General features: G+C 37.4%; 2 protein-coding genes across 2 annotated transcripts; one reads left to right on the top strand and one right to left on the bottom strand.

The window, feature by feature from the left end:
• Positions 1–366: 366 nt before the first annotated feature.
• Positions 367–2369, top strand: LOC131431441 (probable cytochrome P450 6a23). Its single transcript, XM_058597153.1, has 2 exons — positions 367–1559; positions 1615–2369. Exons 1-2 carry the CDS (start codon positions 479–481, stop codon positions 2028–2030), a joined length of 1497 nt encoding a protein of 498 aa, XP_058453136.1. The 5' UTR covers positions 367–478; the 3' UTR covers positions 2031–2369.
• Positions 2370–17541: 15172 nt separating this feature from the next.
• On the bottom strand, positions 17542–19358 carry LOC131431440 (probable cytochrome P450 6a14). Its single transcript, XM_058597152.1, has 2 exons — positions 18108–19358; positions 17542–18043 (listed from the first exon to the last, which is right to left on the bottom strand). The coding sequence occupies exons 1-2, from the start codon at positions 19186–19188 to the stop codon at positions 17628–17630; spliced, it is 1497 nt and encodes a 498-aa protein (XP_058453135.1). The 5' UTR covers positions 19189–19358; the 3' UTR covers positions 17542–17627.
• Positions 19359–19706: the final 348 nt, after the last annotated feature.

Raw genomic sequence — 19706 nt, 5'->3', positions numbered from 1 at the left:
CTACATGTTAGACGCGAGAAACATTGACGCCATGGCCAAGAAAAACTCATCTTCATTGTCTTAATAAATAAAACTTTTTGGCAGAAACTTCTATTTATTTATCAAACCAGTTCGAGTTCACCGTCGATCGTGATGATCAAATTTCGGTAGTAAAATTGAACTTTGGAGTCACGTGCAATCAACGTTGGAAATTCACTCAATATATCGCAGCTCTTGGCTGGAGCAACGCTTAGTGTGAGATCAAATGCAATGTGCATTGTCATTGTTGTCCATCACTTTCTCTCTTCCGTGTGCAGTTAGCTCTTAGTAGTTGTAACAGTGACGAATGGAGATAACATATCTCACTATAAAACTAGAAGTGGTAACCATTGGACAGTTAGTCATGAGTCAGTAGCTTCGTTATTCACTAAAACACCGTTCGTTGTTGGATCGGCTTGAATTAAACGTTTCCGGTAATTTAACTAGAAAATAGTGAGTGATGGAATATTTGGACGCGATCATCACCGTGGTGATGTTGTGCCTGGCCATTTATCTTTATTTCGATCGGAAGCATAACTATTGGGCGGATCGTAAAGTGCCATTCCTGAAGCCACAATTTTTCTACGGCAATGCAAAAACCATGGGACGAACTGAATCATTTGCCGATCTATTCCGACGATTTTACATTGAATTGAAGGAATTGGGACCATTCGGAGGAATTTATCTGTTCACTAGGCCGATTGCCGTGGTTACGGATTTGGATCTAGTTCAGAATATTTTTGTGAAGGATTTCCACGATTTTCATGATCGTGGAGTTTACTATAATGAAAAATACGATCCTCTGTCGGCTCACATGTTCAACATTGCAGGCAGCAAATGGAAGTCACTAAGGCACAAACTATCGCCGACGTTCACTTCCGGAAAGATGAAAATGATGTTTCCCACGATTGTGGCAGCCGGTGAGCAGTTTAATGATTTTCTGCAGACTAAAGCCAAACAGCAAAGTGAACTGGAACTGAAAGATTTGCTGGCTCGGTATACGACGGACGTTATTGGAATGTGTGCATTCGGCATCGAATGCAATTCGATGAAGGATCCAAACGCACAGTTTCGAGTGATGGGGAAGAAAATATTTTCGCGATCCCGTAGTAGAATCAGTGGGCTTCTGATTACCATCGCTCCGAATTTAGCGCAAAAACTAGGAATCAGTAATATTGATCCGGATGTGTCCGAATTCTTTTTAAATGTGGTTCGCGAAACGATCGATTATCGAATTAAGAATAACATACAGAGAAATGATTTTATGGATTTACTGATACGGATGAATTCCGCAGATGACACTAAAAGTGGTGATGGTCTGCTTTCCTTCTACGAAATTGCAGCTCAGGCGTTTGTATTCTATGCCGCTGGATTTGAAACTAGCTCTACATTGCTGACTTGGACACTGTATGAGCTTGCATTGAATCAGGATATTCAGCAAAAAGGACGGCAACATGTGCTGGACATTTTAAATAAGCATAATAACGAAATGACATATGAGTCTCTCATGGACATGAAATATTTAGATCAAATTCTGAACGGTAGGTTGAGATAATAATGTCTATCAAATCCTATTTGATTTCAATTCTATTCTAGAGTCCCTTCGCAAACATCCACCCGTCCCCGTTCATTTCCGAGTGGCGACTAAGGACTATCAGGTTCCCAACACGGAAACCATAATTGAAGCAGGAACACGCATATTTATACCTGTTTATGGAATTCATCGCGATCCGGAAATATATCCCGATCCTGAACGATTCGATCCGGAACGGTTCAGTGCAAACAGTGAACAGAATCGACACCCGTACGCCTGGACGCCGTTTGGTGAAGGACCGCGAATCTGCGTCGGACTGCGGTTTGGAATGATGCAAGCTCGGATTGGACTGGCGTATTTGTTGAAAAATTTTAGATTTTCTATTGGAGAAAAGTGCAAAGTTCCGTTGGAGCTCGATTTAAAAGGTTTCGTTCTTGCACCGAAAGGAGGTTTGTGGTTGAAGGTGGAGAAAATTTAATGTTGTTGAATGATGAGTAAAAGGATTCATCCAATCTGTATGTTCATTGGGAATGTCGATTTCAGCGAATCGCAAAAAAGATGCTGTTAGGGGCTGTATTTTAAAATTTTCTACTGTAAAAGTTCCGTAACTAATCGTTCTAGTTTGAATGTGAGCGACGCATGTTTTTGTTTTTGTTTCAATCAGTACTGACAAGTATCTGATAACCATGCGAGTTTTGTGACTGAGTCATTTATTTTTTGCTAACGACACTATCCAGTAAATTTCATGCAAAAATTTTAATGAACTGTACTAATCTTAAACAACCTTTAAAGTAAATAAAACTAAGGTTACAAGGAATGAATGTATAATTTTTACTAATACCAGGTACTGGGAAGGGCTCATGAAGTATTTATCATTGGTCTAGAGATTTTTTTCACTCAAGACTAATTTCTAAATAGGGCGTATGCGTTTTAGTCACACTATTTTCAAACAATTATAACTAGAAATCTAACATTCTGAAAAAAAAATACACACTAAAAAAAAATCTTCCAGAATCAAAAACAAAATTTATGTTTCAAAATTTTCAGTTTTTTTAACGTTGCGATTTTTTTAATTTTATATCACAAAAAACGTCAAGTTACAAAAACAAACTAATTAATGTTTTAGGAAGTTGGAGAGATAATAAACAAAAAAATTTCCACAACTTTTTAACAATTTTCGAAAAACAATGTATCTGAGCAATGAAATATTTTTCTCCAAACAACGTTCAATGAAAAAGTTTATAGGAAGCTACATCCTAAATGCAGTCATTTTCGAGATATATTTGGAACTAAATCGAGAAAATTGATATTTCATGAAAATACGTCCATTTTTTTTTAAATTAGACTGGGTTCTCCTTCGGTAAATTTATTGCTTTTTAATCCTTATTATTTCATTTATTTTTCATTGTATATTTTTTAAAAGTTCAAATGATTACCTACAAATTCTTTTTAGACATATTTTTTTAGGAAGCTGTAAATTTCTAATTATATTTGTTTGAAAATAATGTGGCTAAAAACACCATTTTCATAAATTGATCTTGAGTGAAAAAAAGCGATGAACACAAACATTTTCTGTGTGTTACATTGTTCGTTATGAACAGTAATTATGTTATTTATGTTCGAAAATATTGTTGATTGTAGCATCTCCTTGAGGTACACTGCCGTATTTTTGAGATCTATATTTTTCTAAGCAGGCACTCGGAGAACGACCGAATAGATTCCAGATAGATAGTCTGCTAATCTGATAAATTTGCATACCAGTTGTGTTAATTATGTCCAAACAGTTTTGAACGTTTCATTGATTTTATTATTATTTTCAATTTCTATTTTAGTTTCGTTTGTCGTTTACAATAATATAATTATACAATATTCGGAAGAGCTGTTTTCTTTTAAAAATAGATTTTTTTTTGCTTTTCTTATTCAAAGATTCACAGTATCTGAAAAGTTTTGAGCAGAATTCAGCGTCTGACCATTCTTCCTCTAACAGGACATGTTCTTTATCAGATTTCATATCTAAAAGCTCGAGTTTGCTTGTTTTATTTATATCTACCGTAAACTTGAGAATTGCGTCTCTTCAATAGTGATCTGTTTAAATCATTCCAATTCTTCTTCGCGTTCTTCAGGCGTCGCACAGTGGTTCGAATCAATAAAAACGTGGACATAAATCAGTAGCTGCCAAACCGTTTGTTTAATGCATATAGTTGCTTTGAAGAAATTATTTACAAATATATACCGCGTAATTTGATCCTATCATTAATTGCTCATGGCCTACTTTGACAAAAAATGTAACCATAACTTTTTTTTCTGAAGAGATAGAAATTTTTTTTCTTCTACAAAGTTTTAGAACTATTAAAAATAATTTACTTTGTCAAATATACCAAAAGTCTAGGTCGCACCGTTTCGGATATACAAAGCGTTTTTATGGCAACCCCCTTAAAATCAGTTTTTTATTCATAAATTGTTTCGAGTTATTTTGTTATGCATACTTTGTTTGGAATAATTGTAGAATTTATAAAATCGCATATTTTTGTTGAAGATAGTGCATAGGTTTGTTCTTTCCTGGCAAAGTTATGCAACATTTTACCTTTTTTACCTAGGATAAAACCTTGCACCGAAGCGAAATATGCAACTTTATGCAGCTGATTTTTACAAAATTTGTAGGAAAAGATGTGCCCAATATCATAAAAAAAAAATCTAAGTGGAACTCGGTGGAACTTTTTTTAGGTCTTTTCAAAGTTAATTTTAATTACTAAATTATGGCAACCCCCTTAAAACTAGTTTTCTAGTCAAAACTTGTTTCGTGTTATTTTTTTATGCATACTTCGTTCGAAATAATTATAGAAAATATAGAATTTCATAATTTTGTAGAAGCTAATGCATAAGTTTATTCTTTTCTGGAAAATTTATGCATAATTTTACCTTTTTTTACCTAAGAAACCTTGTACTGAAATATGCGAAATATGCAACTTAATGCAGCAAACTTTTACAATACTTATAGGAAAATATATTCCTAATCCAATTTATTTTCCAATGAGAATATCTTGAGTACTCTTCGTGTGACTCATTTTCACTATGGCCATGCTGAAACCATGAATGGTTAAGAAACAGAGGGCGCCACGCGTCTGCTATTTCTTTAACTCACTTTTGCAGTGAGCGTCGCACGATCAACATCTCGTCTTAAAAATCGTGTTGCTTCGCGATAACTCAATTTATTTACACGTTTAAACATGGAATCTCTTTGTAAAGGTTTGTACTTTAACAATACTTTATCATATTTTGTCTAGAAAACATTTTTCCATATTTTAAATATGTGTTGAAGTTTTGATAATTTTTCGGATTTTCAATAATTAAAACTAAATTTGAAAAGGCATAAAATTGCATCTAGTTCCACTTAGATTTATTCTAATATTGTCAATTGTAAAAAGTAACAAAATAAAAATCGCAACAATTTGCTTAAGTTGCGCGTGCAAGCATGAACTTGTTTATGCGTGTTTACGCGCGTCCAGACTGGTAGTCGGAAATAGGATAGAAATATCTTTCATATATTTGCATGCGTGCATAGCATGTATAGTATTAATCCATTGGGTATTTCACACAAAGCTTTTTTTCAACAGCCTGTAAAATATAACAAAGATACAAAAATTCGTCCAAGGCATGAAATGTACGGTTTTTTCTTAGGTTTCAAATAAACGATTCCATAAAACAACCTTTATAGTTTATTGAATGAAAAATGTTAAAAATTAATAAACAAATAAAAACTTGGGCACGAGGAAAAACAGCCCTGAAAAAACGATGACAGATGTTTTTGTAGACTCCTAGTAGCGTCTGACCCACTGATTTCGAATATTTATTACAAACGTATCAAAAGTGGAAAGAAATTGTCACTGGAAGCAATTGATATGCTAGAACTTACAACAGAACAAGAAATTAGCGATACGGAAAACTCGGACGATAGCGTGACTGATACTGATTGATCGAATGTAATGCGACTAAGTGACATATTGTAATGATTTATTAGGTAACATTAACTACCTAGTTGATTGATTAGGTTGTGAAAAGTATTGGGAAAAGTTACTCATTTAAATGCTAACTTTGTAGTAGATACTTAGGTAATAGAGATAAATTCTACGTAGGTAAATCCAAAAAAACTGTTTTTAGAATGAAGCGAATATCTCAAAAAATATTTTTTTTTACATGATTCATATCTTCAGCAAAAATACTTGAAATGTTTTTTCTTTGAAATGAGATAGAAAAAAAAATTTTTCGTCAAAAACAAAATTATTTTTTTTCGAAATTGGTACTACTCCCTTAACAAAAATTAAGGTGCTATTTTCAAAAGAAGCGTTATATAATTTTGTAAAACTTCTTCGAAGACACGTTAGCTCTTAAAAATCAGTGAAAGTCTGTACAGACTTGTGACAGTCTTTTTCCAATTTTTGGACCACTGTGCGTCCTCTGTTTCTTAACCATTCATGGTTTCAGCATGGCCATAGTGAAAATGAGTCACACGAATATTACTCAAGATATTATCATTGGAAAATCAATCTGATAAGGTACATGTACTCCTATAAGTATTATTAAAGTTTGCTGCACTAAGTTGCATATTTCGCTTCGGCACAAGGCAAAAATTTTCCAGAAAAGAATAAACTTATGCATTAGCTTCTACAAAATTATGAAATTTTATATTTTCTACAATTATTTCAAACAAAGTATGCATAAAAAATAACTCGAAGCAAGTGATGACTAAAAAACTAGTTTTAAAGAGGTTGCCATAATTCAGTAATTAAAACTAACTTCGAAAAGACCTAAAAAAAAAAGTTCCACCGAGTTCCACTTAGATTTTTTTTATGATATTGGGCACATCTTTTCCTACAAATTTTGTAAAAATCAGCTGCATAAAGTTGCATATTTCGCTTCGGTGCAAGGTTTTATCCTAGGTAAAAAAAGGTAAAATGTTGCATAACTTTGCCAGGAAAGAACAAACCTATGCACTATCTTCAACAAAAATATGCGATTTTATAAACTCTACAATTATTCCAAACAAAGTATGCATAACAAAATAACTCGAAACAATTTATGAATAAAAAACGGATTTTAAAGGGGTTGCCATAAAAACGCTTTGTGTATCCGAAACGGTGCGACCTAGACTTTTGGTATATTTGACAAAGTAAATTATTTTTAATAGTTCTAAAACTTTGTAGAAGAAAAAAAATTTCTATCTCTTCAGAAAAAAAAGTTATGGTTACATTTTTTGTTAAAGTAGGCCATGAACAATTAATGATAGGATCAAATTACGCGGTATATATTTGTAAATAATTTCTTCAAAGCAACTATATGCATTAAAAGAACGGTTTGGCAGCTACTGATTTATGTCCACGTTTTTATTGATTCGAACCACTGTGCGTCGCCCTAAATTTTCTAAGTCGTAGCAGCGTTTATTAACTTTTCATAGATGATTCTTGATTGTATGTACTGGTACTAGCGTTATCAATTATTTCAGCAACTTAAATATATCTCGAATTAATATTACCATCTTATGATATTGAATACTGAAATGCCAACACTTTACAGCATAAACAGTAGTCTAACATACATTATCTGCTAATCTTCGTTTCAATTATCGATCACTTAGTTCCTGACGGTGCTATTGTTTCTGATCAAAGTACGATTCAGACGGTCCGTTTCCTTCCGTGACGGTGACGTTGTGTGTGAATGTCTCCATCAGAAAGTATTCAACTAATTTCGACGATGACGGTGACGGAGGTTGACTGTGACGGAAGAGAATTAACAGTCTGAATCGTACTTAGGAGACAAATTCCGATGTCGACACTAACAAAGTAGGCTCTGCGAAGAGGTAGTTTGATATCAGTACGAAATTATCGTCGAGAAACACAATGCGCAAATTTCCATGGATGAGTTCACAAATCATAATTTTTACAGTATTGGTTACACCAATACTTTTACGATTCACGAGGGACATCACAGTAACATTGCGGTGGTAAAAAAGGTACTAATACACTAGAATTTTTTTAGACTACTTTTCTCCTTACGCACTATACGAAAAAATATGCTGTAAATACGATTTAAAATACAGTATTTTACTAATTCGGAAGAGAACACATTGCTATATCAAAAATGAAAGGTACTTTTAAACTACGTAAAACTCGAAATGTAAATGCAGAACTAGACGAATTCACCTTAATGCTAATTCCGAAATCTCTTCGTGCAAGAAAAAAAAGTAGATTTTTCGCTGGTTTTGAAAACATAGCACGCATTTCAAGAAAATGGGAGAAAAATGCAAATAAAAATATAAACATTACATTCCCTTTCGTATAAAAGCGAAAAAAACTAATACATGCGAACTAAGGGGCCCGGGTCATCAACATTACCAGATTTGCTTACTGACCGATTGTCGAGAGAGCTCTAAACTGGTTATACAGCCTTCGATTTGCGCGCCTTGAATGTCGGATTGTATCAATCATAATGTTCAGACTGTAAAATACGCCCCAGACATGCTCCATCAGCAGAACAACTGGCACATGTCATCAAAAAATGCAAACTCATCAAAACAAGATTTTTGTTTTCGTAAATGTTGGTGCTCATTTAATTTTTGTATTTGCTCACACAAGGCCCACCACATAAAAGCAATGAGGCCAAGCGCGATACTAATACTACTTACGATTTTTACGATTGATATGCAAATCATTGCGGAGTAGCCTGTTGAGAAAAATGTGATATCAACAAATCGAATCTGTCAGTTTTTTATTACCTGAGTGCTCGAAGAACTTAAAATTCTTGAATACAAGAAATTCGTTTTGTATAACTTGACAATTTACAAACAAATGTATGATACACACTAAACTTAGTTCTACTAACATTCATTGTATCTGTGTTAATTAGTCATAGAATTGTTGAAAATTCAAATTGAGAGACTCAACTTCCTATATTCTAAATTTTATTTTTTTACGTTTTCCACTCATCAGAGCATATTGATATTGAACTGCTAGTACGACTTAGCAGTTGAACGTGAACGGCTTAGGTGCCATTCACTATTACGTCACGCCAAATTTCAATAAACTTAACCCCCTCACTCTTTGTTAAAATTAGTCACAAAGTTTGAAACCCCCCAGAAGAATAATTTATGTAACGATTTTCAATTTCAAAATTGGATGTTGCATCCAAACAAAACTCATTAGCATTTATGATTAATTTCGTGTTATTTAATCCCGGTTTTAGGAAACTTTTCCGAAAATGCGGCTGTCTCAGTCATATAATGCAAAAAATGTTGTTTACTTTCCAACGATTTGGCCTTTGGTAAAGATTATTTTCAAGAAAAAGTGAAAATTTTGTTGTGTTACATTAACAAAAACATAAAGCATCAAACAAGTTCTACAATGTGAAACTAAATGAAGTCTATCGTTTATAGTCAAAATGTCGATATGATACGTAGTAGGTCAACTTCTACAGCTTCTGAAAACCAATGGGGTCAACAAAGCTTCAGTCATTCACTTTTCTTCAAGATCTACGAATCGAAGCAATTTGGCGCTTATTTTTCTTAGATTTTTCTCCTTTTGTGTTGATTGAATTGAATCCGTTGGATTTTAATAAAACACAATAGCAGTTATCATACTATTTTTTTTTTTTTTTTTCAGATATATTTTATTAAGGCACAATCTGTTAAAGTTTATGATGCCAAGGGCTTGTCCCTGTGGGTCCTCAGGAAACACTCTTGAAGATCCGGTGTGTGTCCCTCATCGATGGGAGTGGTTCTTCGTGGCGGTGATGATGGAAACATGGGAATAATTCTCGTGACATGGAAACATTTCAAAGGTTGCCGTATTCTTTTGTGGGTCCGCGGTAAACACCCCCGGGTTACGAGAATCCGGCGGGTGGCCCGCATGTTGACTGGGGCGGCTTTCCGTGTGCGTTTATAATGATGTTGCCGAAGAGAATGAAAAAAAAAACAAAAACATGGGGAAGTAAATGTTGTGGAAAACGGAGTGGAAAAAAGGGTATGGGAACGAATGACTAAAAACGACAAAGATCTAATTAGTTTACATCGAGATGGTGAAGAGACGGGGGAAGGGATATGCGAAAAAGTTAGTGACAGCAAGAAGATCTTGTTAGTTTCGATAGAGATGGTAGACAGGCAGGGGATCGGGAGAATCGAGCGGATGTTAGTGCCGAACCTGTAGGTGAAGATTATTCTTAACCTCGCCAAGGAAAGGAGAACTTTCTATGCCAGATGCAACGGATCACACTTGTATATTTATGTGTTTAAGGTACTTGTATATGAGCATCATATATGAAATATCCCGATTTGCCAACACATCTCGAACAGGTACATCAGGTGGTCTACCTCGGGCCCTGAGGGAGTCCTTCAATAAAAACCTGGCGTCAGTATACTCCACGCACGTCCACACGATATGCTCGATGTCCTGATAACCGTTACCACAAGCGCAGAGACCGCTCTCTGCGAGCCCAATACGCCGGAGATGCGCGTTGAATGTGTAGTGATTTGACATGAGCCGAGACATCACGCGAATGAAATCGCGACTCACGTTCATCCCCCTGAACCAAGGTTTCGTCGATACCCTAGGGATAATGGAATGCAGCCATCGTCCCAGTTCGCCATTGCTCCATGAAGTTTGCCAACTTTCGAGAGTTTTCTGACGAGAAATACTGAAAAATTCATTGAAGCAGATTGGTCTTTCATAAATATCACCTTCCAATGCGCCCAGTTTAGCCAATGAGTCTGCCTTTTCATTGCCCGGAATGGAACAATGCGAAGGGACCCAGACTAACGATATTGAATAAGACCGTCCAGCTAAAGTTCTCAAGTGTTCCCGTATTTTCCCCAGAAAATATGGGGGATACTTTCCTGGCTTCATTGCCCGGAGAGCTTCTATTGAGCTTAGACTGTCCGTGACGATGAAGTAATGGTCTTTGGGCAAGGTTTCAATGATCTCGAGGGTGTACTGAATGGCAGCTAATTCTGCGACGTAAACTGAAGCCGGATCACTGAGTTTGTACGAAGCGGTGATGTTCTGATTGAAGATACCGAAGCCTGTGGACTCGTTGATGTTTGATCCGTCAGTGTAAAACAATTTTTCACAGTTGACTGTTCTAAGTTTGTTATAAAAAATATTAGGGGCTACTTGAGGGCGTATGTGATCCGGAATTCCACGAATCTCTTCTTTCATGGATGTGTCGAAAAACACAGTAGGATCAGAAGTATCCAAGAAATGAGCACGGTTGGAAACAAACGAAGAAGGATTAATATTCTGAGCCATGTAATCAAAATACAAGGACATAAAACGGGTCTGAGAATTGAGCTCGACAAGCCTTTCGAAGTTTTCAATCACCATCGGATTCAAGATGTCGCATCGGATTAGCAAACGATATGAGAGATCCCAGAATCGATTTTTCAACGGTAAGACGCCCGCAAGCACTTCGAGACTCATCGTATGAGTCGACTGCATGCAACCTAAGGCAATACGCAAACAACGATACTGAATTCTTTCCAGTTTAATGAAATGGGTGTTCGCGGCGGATCGGAAACAGAAGCATCCATATTCCATTACGGACAATATCGTTGTTTGGTACAGCCTGATCAGGTCTCCTGGGTGGGCACCCCACCAAGTTCCGGTTATTGTACGAAGAAAATTGATTCTCTGTTGGCATTTTTGTTTCAGATACCTAATGTGACATCCCCAGGTGCCTTTGGAGTCGAACCAGACCCCGAGATATTTAAATGTGAAGACCTGAGCTATGGTTTCACCCCTGAGTTGAAGCTGTAATTGGGCTGGCTCTTGCTTCCTTGAAAATACAACCAGCTCAGTTTTCTCCGTAGAGAATTCAATACCCATTTGAATAGCCCATGCGGATAAGTTGGCAAGAGTATCTTGTAACGGTCCTTGCAGATTGCCAGCTTTGGGTCCTATAATGGACACAACGCTGTCGTCGGCAAGTTGTCTTAGCGTGCAAGATGTGTTTATACATTTGTCGATGTCGTTTACGTAAAAATTGTATAAAAGGGGGCTTAAACATGAGCCCTGAGGAAGACCCATGTAACTGAATCGTATTGTCGACAAATCACCCTGTTCAAAATGCATGTGTTTCTCGAACAATAGATTATATAAAAAGTTATTCAAAACTGGTGAAAGACCATGCTGATGCAACTTCTCAGATAGAATTTTTATAGAAACTGAATCGAAAGCCCCCTTGATGTCAAGGAAAACAGATGCCATTTGTTCTTTACGAGCAAATGCCATTTGAATTTCGGTTGAGAGTAACGCAAGACAATCGTTCGTTCCTTTGCCCCTGCGGAAACCGAATTGTGTATCTGAAAGTAAGCCATTAGTCTCGACCCAAGTATCTAAACGAAAGAGAATCATTTTTTCGAACAATTTCCGGATACAGGAAAGCATAGCAATCGGCCGATACGAATTGTGGTTAGAGACTGGTTTCCCTGGTTTTTGGATAGCGATAACTCTCACTTGTCTCCAGTCATGTGGCACAATATTACCCTCTAGCAACTTGTTGAATAAATTCAATAAGCGCCTTTTGGCAGAGACAGGCAAATTTTTCAACAAGTTGAATTTAATTCTGTCTAGCCCTGGGGCTTTATTGTTACACGACAAGAGCGCAAGTGAGAACTCCATCATCGTAAACGGTGTTTCGTTTATGTTCGATGTCGCGACGCGGGTGATCTTCTCTTCCGGAACAGAGTCGGGGCATACCTTTTTCGCGAAGTCGAATATCCAGCGATTTGAATATTCCTTACATTCATTCGTATTATTTCGATTGCGCATTCGTCGGGCGGTGTTCCAAAGAGTGCTCATTGATGTTTCTTTTGTTAGTCCATCCACGAATCGACGCCAGTAACCACGTTTTTTAGCTTTAATCAAACTTTTCATTTTAATTTCTAGCGCCGCGTATTCGCGATAATTATCCGGTGTTCCATATTTCCTAAAATTTTTATACGCTGAAAACTTTTCTGCGTTAAGTTCTGAGCACTCTTTGTCCCACCATGGGTTTGGAGTACGAATGTTAGTTTTTGTGCCAGGTACACGTTTCGTCTGAGCTTGAATCGCGGTTTCGAGTATTAGGCCAGCCAAAAACGTGTATTCATCGTTCGGAGGAAGCTCTTGAGTAAATTCGATCTTCTCGGATATCGAGGACGCGTAGCTTTTCCAATCAATGTTTCGTGTGAGGTCATACGAAACATTGATTGTCTCCGATGGTCTTAAACCGCTGTTGATTGAAATTACGACAGGCAGGTGATCGCTACCGTGAGGATCATTGATCACATTCCACTTGCAATCTAATCGTAGCGAAGTCGAGCAAAGGGATAAATCCAGCGCACTTGGCCTTGCTGGTGGTGCAGGAATCCGTGTCATTTCTCCCGTATTCAAAATTGTCATATTGAAGTTGTCGCAGATATCATGGATCATAGTTGATCTATTGTCATCAAGAAGACAACCCCATCCCACACCATGTGAGTTAAAGTCTCCTAAAACTAACGTAGGTGCAGGAAAGAGTTCTATGATATCACAAAGCCGTCGGTGCCCGACCGAGGTTCTAGGAGGAATATATATAGAAGCAATGCAAAGATCTTTACCTTTGATTCTAGCTTGACATGCGACTACTTCAATGCCTGGAGTCAGAGGGAGGTTAATTCTATAGAACGAATAGCACTTTCTGATCCCTAAAAGTACTCCTCCGTAGGGGTTTTCTCGATCCAAGCGTATTATATTAAAATCGTGGAAGGTAAGGGGTACCTGAGAAGTTAACCAAGTTTCGCATAATGCAAATGCATCACATTGTAGGTTTCTTATTAGCATTTTGAAGGAATCTATTTTAGAGATAATACTTCTACTGTTCCACTGTAAAACAGTAATCGAATCCATGACCTCGTTCGAAAAATTAGCCATCGAAGGATACGATTGCTGAAAGAAGGGGCCATTTTGCAGTCAACTGCATCAAAAACGTTTTAACTACTGGAATAAAAGTCATCAAAAGACTCTTAAGGGGGTCAGATATGTTGAAGGTAGAGAATATGAAGTCCACAATGTCAGTGAATTTTACAAGTCCAGCACATGGTATGTTCTTTGGCTCCTTGGGAGTTTTTGGTGTCCCCGGAAGTGCTGGGTATTCTTTTTCGCATTGTAGGTCTCCGGAACTAGGAGCTTTTGGCTTTGTATTTTTGTTTTTTCCACCAGCACTCCCTGTTGATGTTATTTTTGGAGGGCCCTTAAGAGATACCTTCGAACCCTTGCTAGGAAGCTTAGGAGATGATATGTTTCTCCTTTTCCTAGAACTTTGAGGGACAGTTGAAGATGTACCTTCGAGAGGATCATCAGAGTCGCACTCGTCCGTTGACAAGCAAGTGTAGAGATTTGTTGATTGTCTCGGTGGTGTAACATTTTTCAGTATTTCTGCGAAAGAGCGCTGTGAGCGTTGCTTGAGGGATTGCTTCAAGTGATCTCCTCGTAATTTATACGTTGGACATGCTGGGAGATCATGCGGACCTGTGTTACAGTAAAGACACTTTTCAATGTTTTTTTCACAAGTGCCACTCGCATGACTCCCTCCGCACTTCGAACAGCGGGGCCGATTTCCACAATGGGAAGCTGTGTGTCCTAGCTGTTGACAACTAGTGCAATTCATTACCCGTGGTACGAAAAGTCGTACAGGCAGACGAACCCTGTCCAGGAGAACGAATTTCGGCAAAGCCGAGCCGGAGAAGGTCACCCGATACGAGTCCGAGTGGGGATAAGACTTTGTCCCATCCGCGGCGATCGATACTGAATGCAAACGTTTGCAGTCCAGTATCTTGACATTCTTAAGCAAGGGATCTTTAAAACATCCAACCCCATGTTTGAGAATGTCCTCGCATGTCAGACTTGGATCTGTGATCACTCCGTCTATCTCGACTTCGCGAGCTGGTATGTAAACACGGTAGTCCCGCGTAAAGTGCTTGTTTCGAGCGATCTCATTAGCCTGCTTCAAACTGGTTAACGAGACCCTGAGCTTATCCGAGCGAACTTTCAATATATTTTGCACGGTTGTATATTGTGACGTCAGGTCTTTAGAAATTTGCAATAAATTAAGTGGTTTTTCTATGGTCCGGAAATAAACCACATAAAGGCCAGCCGGGATCGAGGGTTCATCGGGATACTGTTTAACTCGGGTAGTCTTATTGTTTGGAGCAGATTTTGAATCTGTCTCCATTGTATCAGCGGGGGGAAGGGTACTATCAGAAGGACTTGTCATAGCGCGGCTGATTCTCCGCGCGAATTATAGGGGGTAATCAGAGTAGAGATATACGATAAAAAGTAATGAAGGGAAAAAAAACACTATACTCAACGGATAATTTGTGGCAAAACTCGGCCGCTGGGGCCACAAGTTGATTAGTTGTGCCTCCGTGTGCAAAAAACCTCTGAGAGGAAAAAGCACCGGTCCACTGTTTCACTTTAAATGTCTGATCCAAACGTCCAAGCAGCACTAGCCTACGGCACTTGCCACGCCGTCAACAACGATGGGTAATTGCACAAGACTTTCCAATATTTTATGAACAAACGAAAAAATGACACGTGAAGTTATCATACTACTCCACCTACTACCTTTTTATTGTGCAGAAAACGTAAATGAATGGTAAAATGGTAAAAATTCAAAATTCTCGATAATTTCCGCTATGACAGTAATAGACATACTTTGATCAGACCTTTTATTGGATAATTGTTGTAAAAGGAAAAAATTATCATTTTTTCGTTACACGCGTAAGCACAATTTTCGAAAAGTGACACATATGACACAATTCGTAAGATTGTGATTTGTGAAAGAACTGAATTTCACAAGAATGGTATGAATATACACAGCAGAGCTGATAAAAGTCATTTCTATTGACTGAAAAATAGACGAAAATGACAAGAAATCACTGTCACTCTCAGCTTCGCTCGCAAACTATGAGAACGAAATCCATGTTCAGTTAATGTCATAAGCGGGACAGTAGTTGTAAAATTGTGTTTTTTTCTTTCATTTGCTCTTTCAGTCATTTGCAGTTTTCAGTGAAAATCCCATAGCATGCAGTGTCGGTATTCAACCGAAGCTGTGAGAATCTAAAATGACAGAGAAATGAGACAGTAAAACATTGAAAATGAGACTGCTTGAATGGTTTCTTTCATTGAAAATGCGTGACAATTTTTAGCTCTGATACACAGTGTAAATTCACGTTCTTTTTAGATGCACATAAAAGGAGCGTCATAATTCACTTAAATTTATAGCTTCAAGCACGTAAAGTTAAATCATATCTTTAAATTCACAGTTAATTTAGCTAGAAATTACATCGATACATACTCAAAAAATAATTTTACGAGCTAATAAATCTAATATTGTATCATCACCGAAGAAATTACGGTATGCTTGAATTAACATCAAGCGAATTTTTTTTCCAAAAATGTATGTCGAACATACTTCACCTTTCAAGCAGACGTGTAAACTTACAAGTATGACAGTTTGAATTAATTTCAGGATGCATATTCGACCAACTGTAAATATGAGTCTCAGAAGACGTAAATTTACATGATTTTTTCTAAGTGTGTGTATCACACATATAAAAGCTGAAAATTTTCAATAAAACATACATACTTTAGTGGTCAAAATAAAACTTCCGTGACGTAACGTCTTGTGCAGTCCCTAATCTTCTCCGTGTCACAATTTGTCCCAACATTTGAAACTCCCTTTCCTTAAAGCGTGACGCAATATGTGTGACGTTTTACACAGTTGTAAAACGCAAATCAATTTGAGTGTCTTAATCTTAATAACTGAATTTTTCTGACGGTAATCACTACAAACAACCGAAGTTTCACATGAATTTTATTTCACAAAAAATATGCAAATTTTTACCGGATGATCTGTTTTACGCAAGTTTTTATTACATATCGTAATTCTGTAAACAATCATACAATTCATACAGTAAATCTAAATTGTTGCCGAGTGCTGTAAAAAGCATACCGTTCGTATGGTGAAATTATCTTCCAATTACCGAACTTTGGTGAATGTTGTGAAAACTAACGGTCCAACAGTTATTTAAAATTTCATTCAGCGTATTTTTATTTACACAGAAAATAATTGTATATCACTATGACCACTTGCTGCCAACACATATCGTTCAAGGTAATTTCTGGTGGACTCGATGGACTGTGAATTGTTCTGGGAGACGCTCATAATTCCGGTTAGCCGGAACATGATGTCAAATTTTATTCTCAATTTTAGCGGCTGCAACTGGTAAACATTTTTTTCGTGCATATATAGGGCAATAAAACCCTAACCACGATTGGTTTTAATTTCTTCCAACGTTTCTGTAGAAAATATCCAAATCCAAAAACCTAATAGTGAGTTTAAAATTTGTGCCGTGTTTTGAAATCCCACAATACTTTGAAATACAGAATTAAACCAAAAGAAACAACAAAAACGAATCATTCGCTAGATGATTCTTTTTGATTTATAGAACTATTCAGTAGACGAACTGATTACCTCATCTGTTTAAAATTTGGAAAAAAATACCATATTCCGTAAAACTTTCTAGTTGTGTAGATTAATTTTCTTACCCAAACCAAAGCCTGTTGAAATTGCAAACGACTTTATCACTCAAACATTGTTCCTACCACATACGGACACGGGTTTCTTCGTATAGTTCAGAGACATGATCAGCTCAGTGGTCAATCCTCGTAACGATTATGTCATTCGATGAATAATTGCTCATAAAGCGTAAATAAGTCAATTACTGTTAGCAGTGGAATTGGAGCAGTATACTATTTTCAATTTATAAATTTATAGTATACGGTCATGAATGAGGAAATAAAAAAAATTGAAAGTGCACTTTTAACGACTTTTCAAATTTAAAAATTTGTTAAATTTGATAAAAGCTAAACTTCGATGAAGGCCATTGCTTTGATTAATGAACGTTTGTTTATTACCAACGCTCATCGTAATAATCGGTTGTTTATTACTGCAACCCAATCAGTTATGACCCACTAATGTAAACTAATTGATTCGTCGTTTCTCCATCTCAAACTTTTTGCACTTTCAACCAAAGTCCTCCTACAGGACAGAGAATGATGCTCTGAGGATGATAACCAATAGGAACTTTGCACTTCTCACCAATGGAAAATCTATAGCTCTTCAGTAGGTGGATTAAACCTATTTTAGCCTGCAACATCCCAAATCGAAGTCCGATGCAAATGCGGGGACCCTCCCCAAATGGTGTCCACGCAAACGAGTGTCTTTCCTTTATCTGTCCAGGATCAAATCGATCAGGGTCGAACCGCTCTGGCTCTGGAAATACTTCCGGGTCGTTTTGGATTCCGAACACGGGAATAATGACTCGAGTGCCTGCTTCGATGACGATTTTCGTGTTTGGCACTTGGTAGTCTTTGATAGCTTCGCGGAAGTGAACCGGAACCGGGGGATATTTGCGAAGACCCTCTAAAAATGAATTTTTGAAATATTTACATCATTTTCTAATGATTTCAAAATGCACTGATCTCACCATTCAAAATGTTTTCCAAATATGTCATATCGTTCACAGAATTGTACGTTATTTGGTCATCATGTTTGGACAAAACATCCAAAACATGTTGGCGACCCTTTTCTTGAACGTCCTGATTCAACGACAGTTCGTACAGTGTCCAAGTTAGCAATGTCGAACTAGTTTCAAATCCAGCTGCATAGAACAAAAATGCTTGAGCAGCAATTTCGTTAAAGGACAACAACCCTTCACCGCTTTTCTTCTCATCGGGATTTCTCATCTGAATTAGTAAATCCATAAAATCATTCCTCTTAATATTGTTCTTCACTCTGAAGTCAATGGTTTCGTGTACGGTTCCAAGGAAAAAGTCGGACACTTCTTTATCAGTCACTCTAACTCCCATTTTTTTGGCTAACTCCGGAGCAAAATTGTGAAACACATTTTTGACAAAACCTCGTTGGTCATTGAAAAACTTTCTCCCCATCGTACGGAACTGAGCTTCAGGATCCTTCATTGTGTTGCATTCGATTCCAAATGCACACATTCCAATCACATCCGTTGTGAAACGGGCCAGCAGATCCTTCAACTCAATCTCAGCTTCCTGTCCGACCTTTTCACCTAAAAAATCGTTAAACTGTTTTGCCGCCACCATAATTGTGCCGAACATCATTTTCATCTTTCCGGAAGTGAACGTGGGCGTCAGTTTCTGTCTTAGTTCCTTCCATTTGGCACCGGGTAAACTGAACATGTGAGCTGACAGTGGATCTGATTTTTCATTTAAATACATCCCTCGATCCGTGAAGTACTGGAAATCTTTCACCATTATGTTGCGAACCAGGTCCAAATCGGTCACTACCGCAACCGGTTTGGCGTACATGTACACTCCTGCGATTGGGCCCAAACCTTTCAGCTCTTTGTAGAAACGCGCAAATAACAATCCAATCTGTTCCGTGCGGTCCAGGGTTTTGGTGTTTCCGTAGAAAAATTCCGGTTTCAAGTGTGGTACATTCCTTCGGGTCCAGTATGTTTGCAATCTCGCAACGTACAAATAAATGAGTGAGGCCACTATAGCCAAACCCGTAATCACATTCAGGACATCCATTCCGCGATGCCCGGTCGTTGTTTTTTTCAAGACTATAAACACTTTCGATATGCCTACTTCAAAGGCTGAAGAATGACTTGCGGTTTTTAGTGGAAGAACCCCATATTTATAGGCTGTCAAAAGTTTATCTCCAAGAATTCGGGTTGGAACGCTATATAGAGATTACACCAACATGACTGTGTCTATTTCTGGAGACCAGTTATTCCACGCTTTTTATTTCTGCTTGCTTCACGATGATTATTCGCAATTTTGAAACAACGCTATAGATTCGGAGATTGGTATTGGTATTACGTGTGGATGGATGTTACACTAGTTGCCACTGCCTAGTATTAATGGACTGCAAGACATAAATTAGCATAATGGTTCCACAGCTGATCAAAAGTTTTTATTGAAGTTTTGTCCAAACACGTTCCCGCAAAAATTCCGGGTCACGCGAGACCAAACACTAATCACGATACATATCGTTAAACTGTTCTACCGTTTTTAGTTGTGTGCCGCATATGAGTTTGTCACTACAC

This window comes from Malaya genurostris, chromosome 2 (assembly GCF_030247185.1).
Source record: "Malaya genurostris strain Urasoe2022 chromosome 2, Malgen_1.1, whole genome shotgun sequence".
In the NCBI taxonomy this organism is placed as follows: Eukaryota; Metazoa; Arthropoda; class Insecta; order Diptera; family Culicidae; genus Malaya; species Malaya genurostris.
Note: the sequence above shows the minus strand (reverse complement) of the source record. Positions and strands in the feature narration are given on the sequence as shown.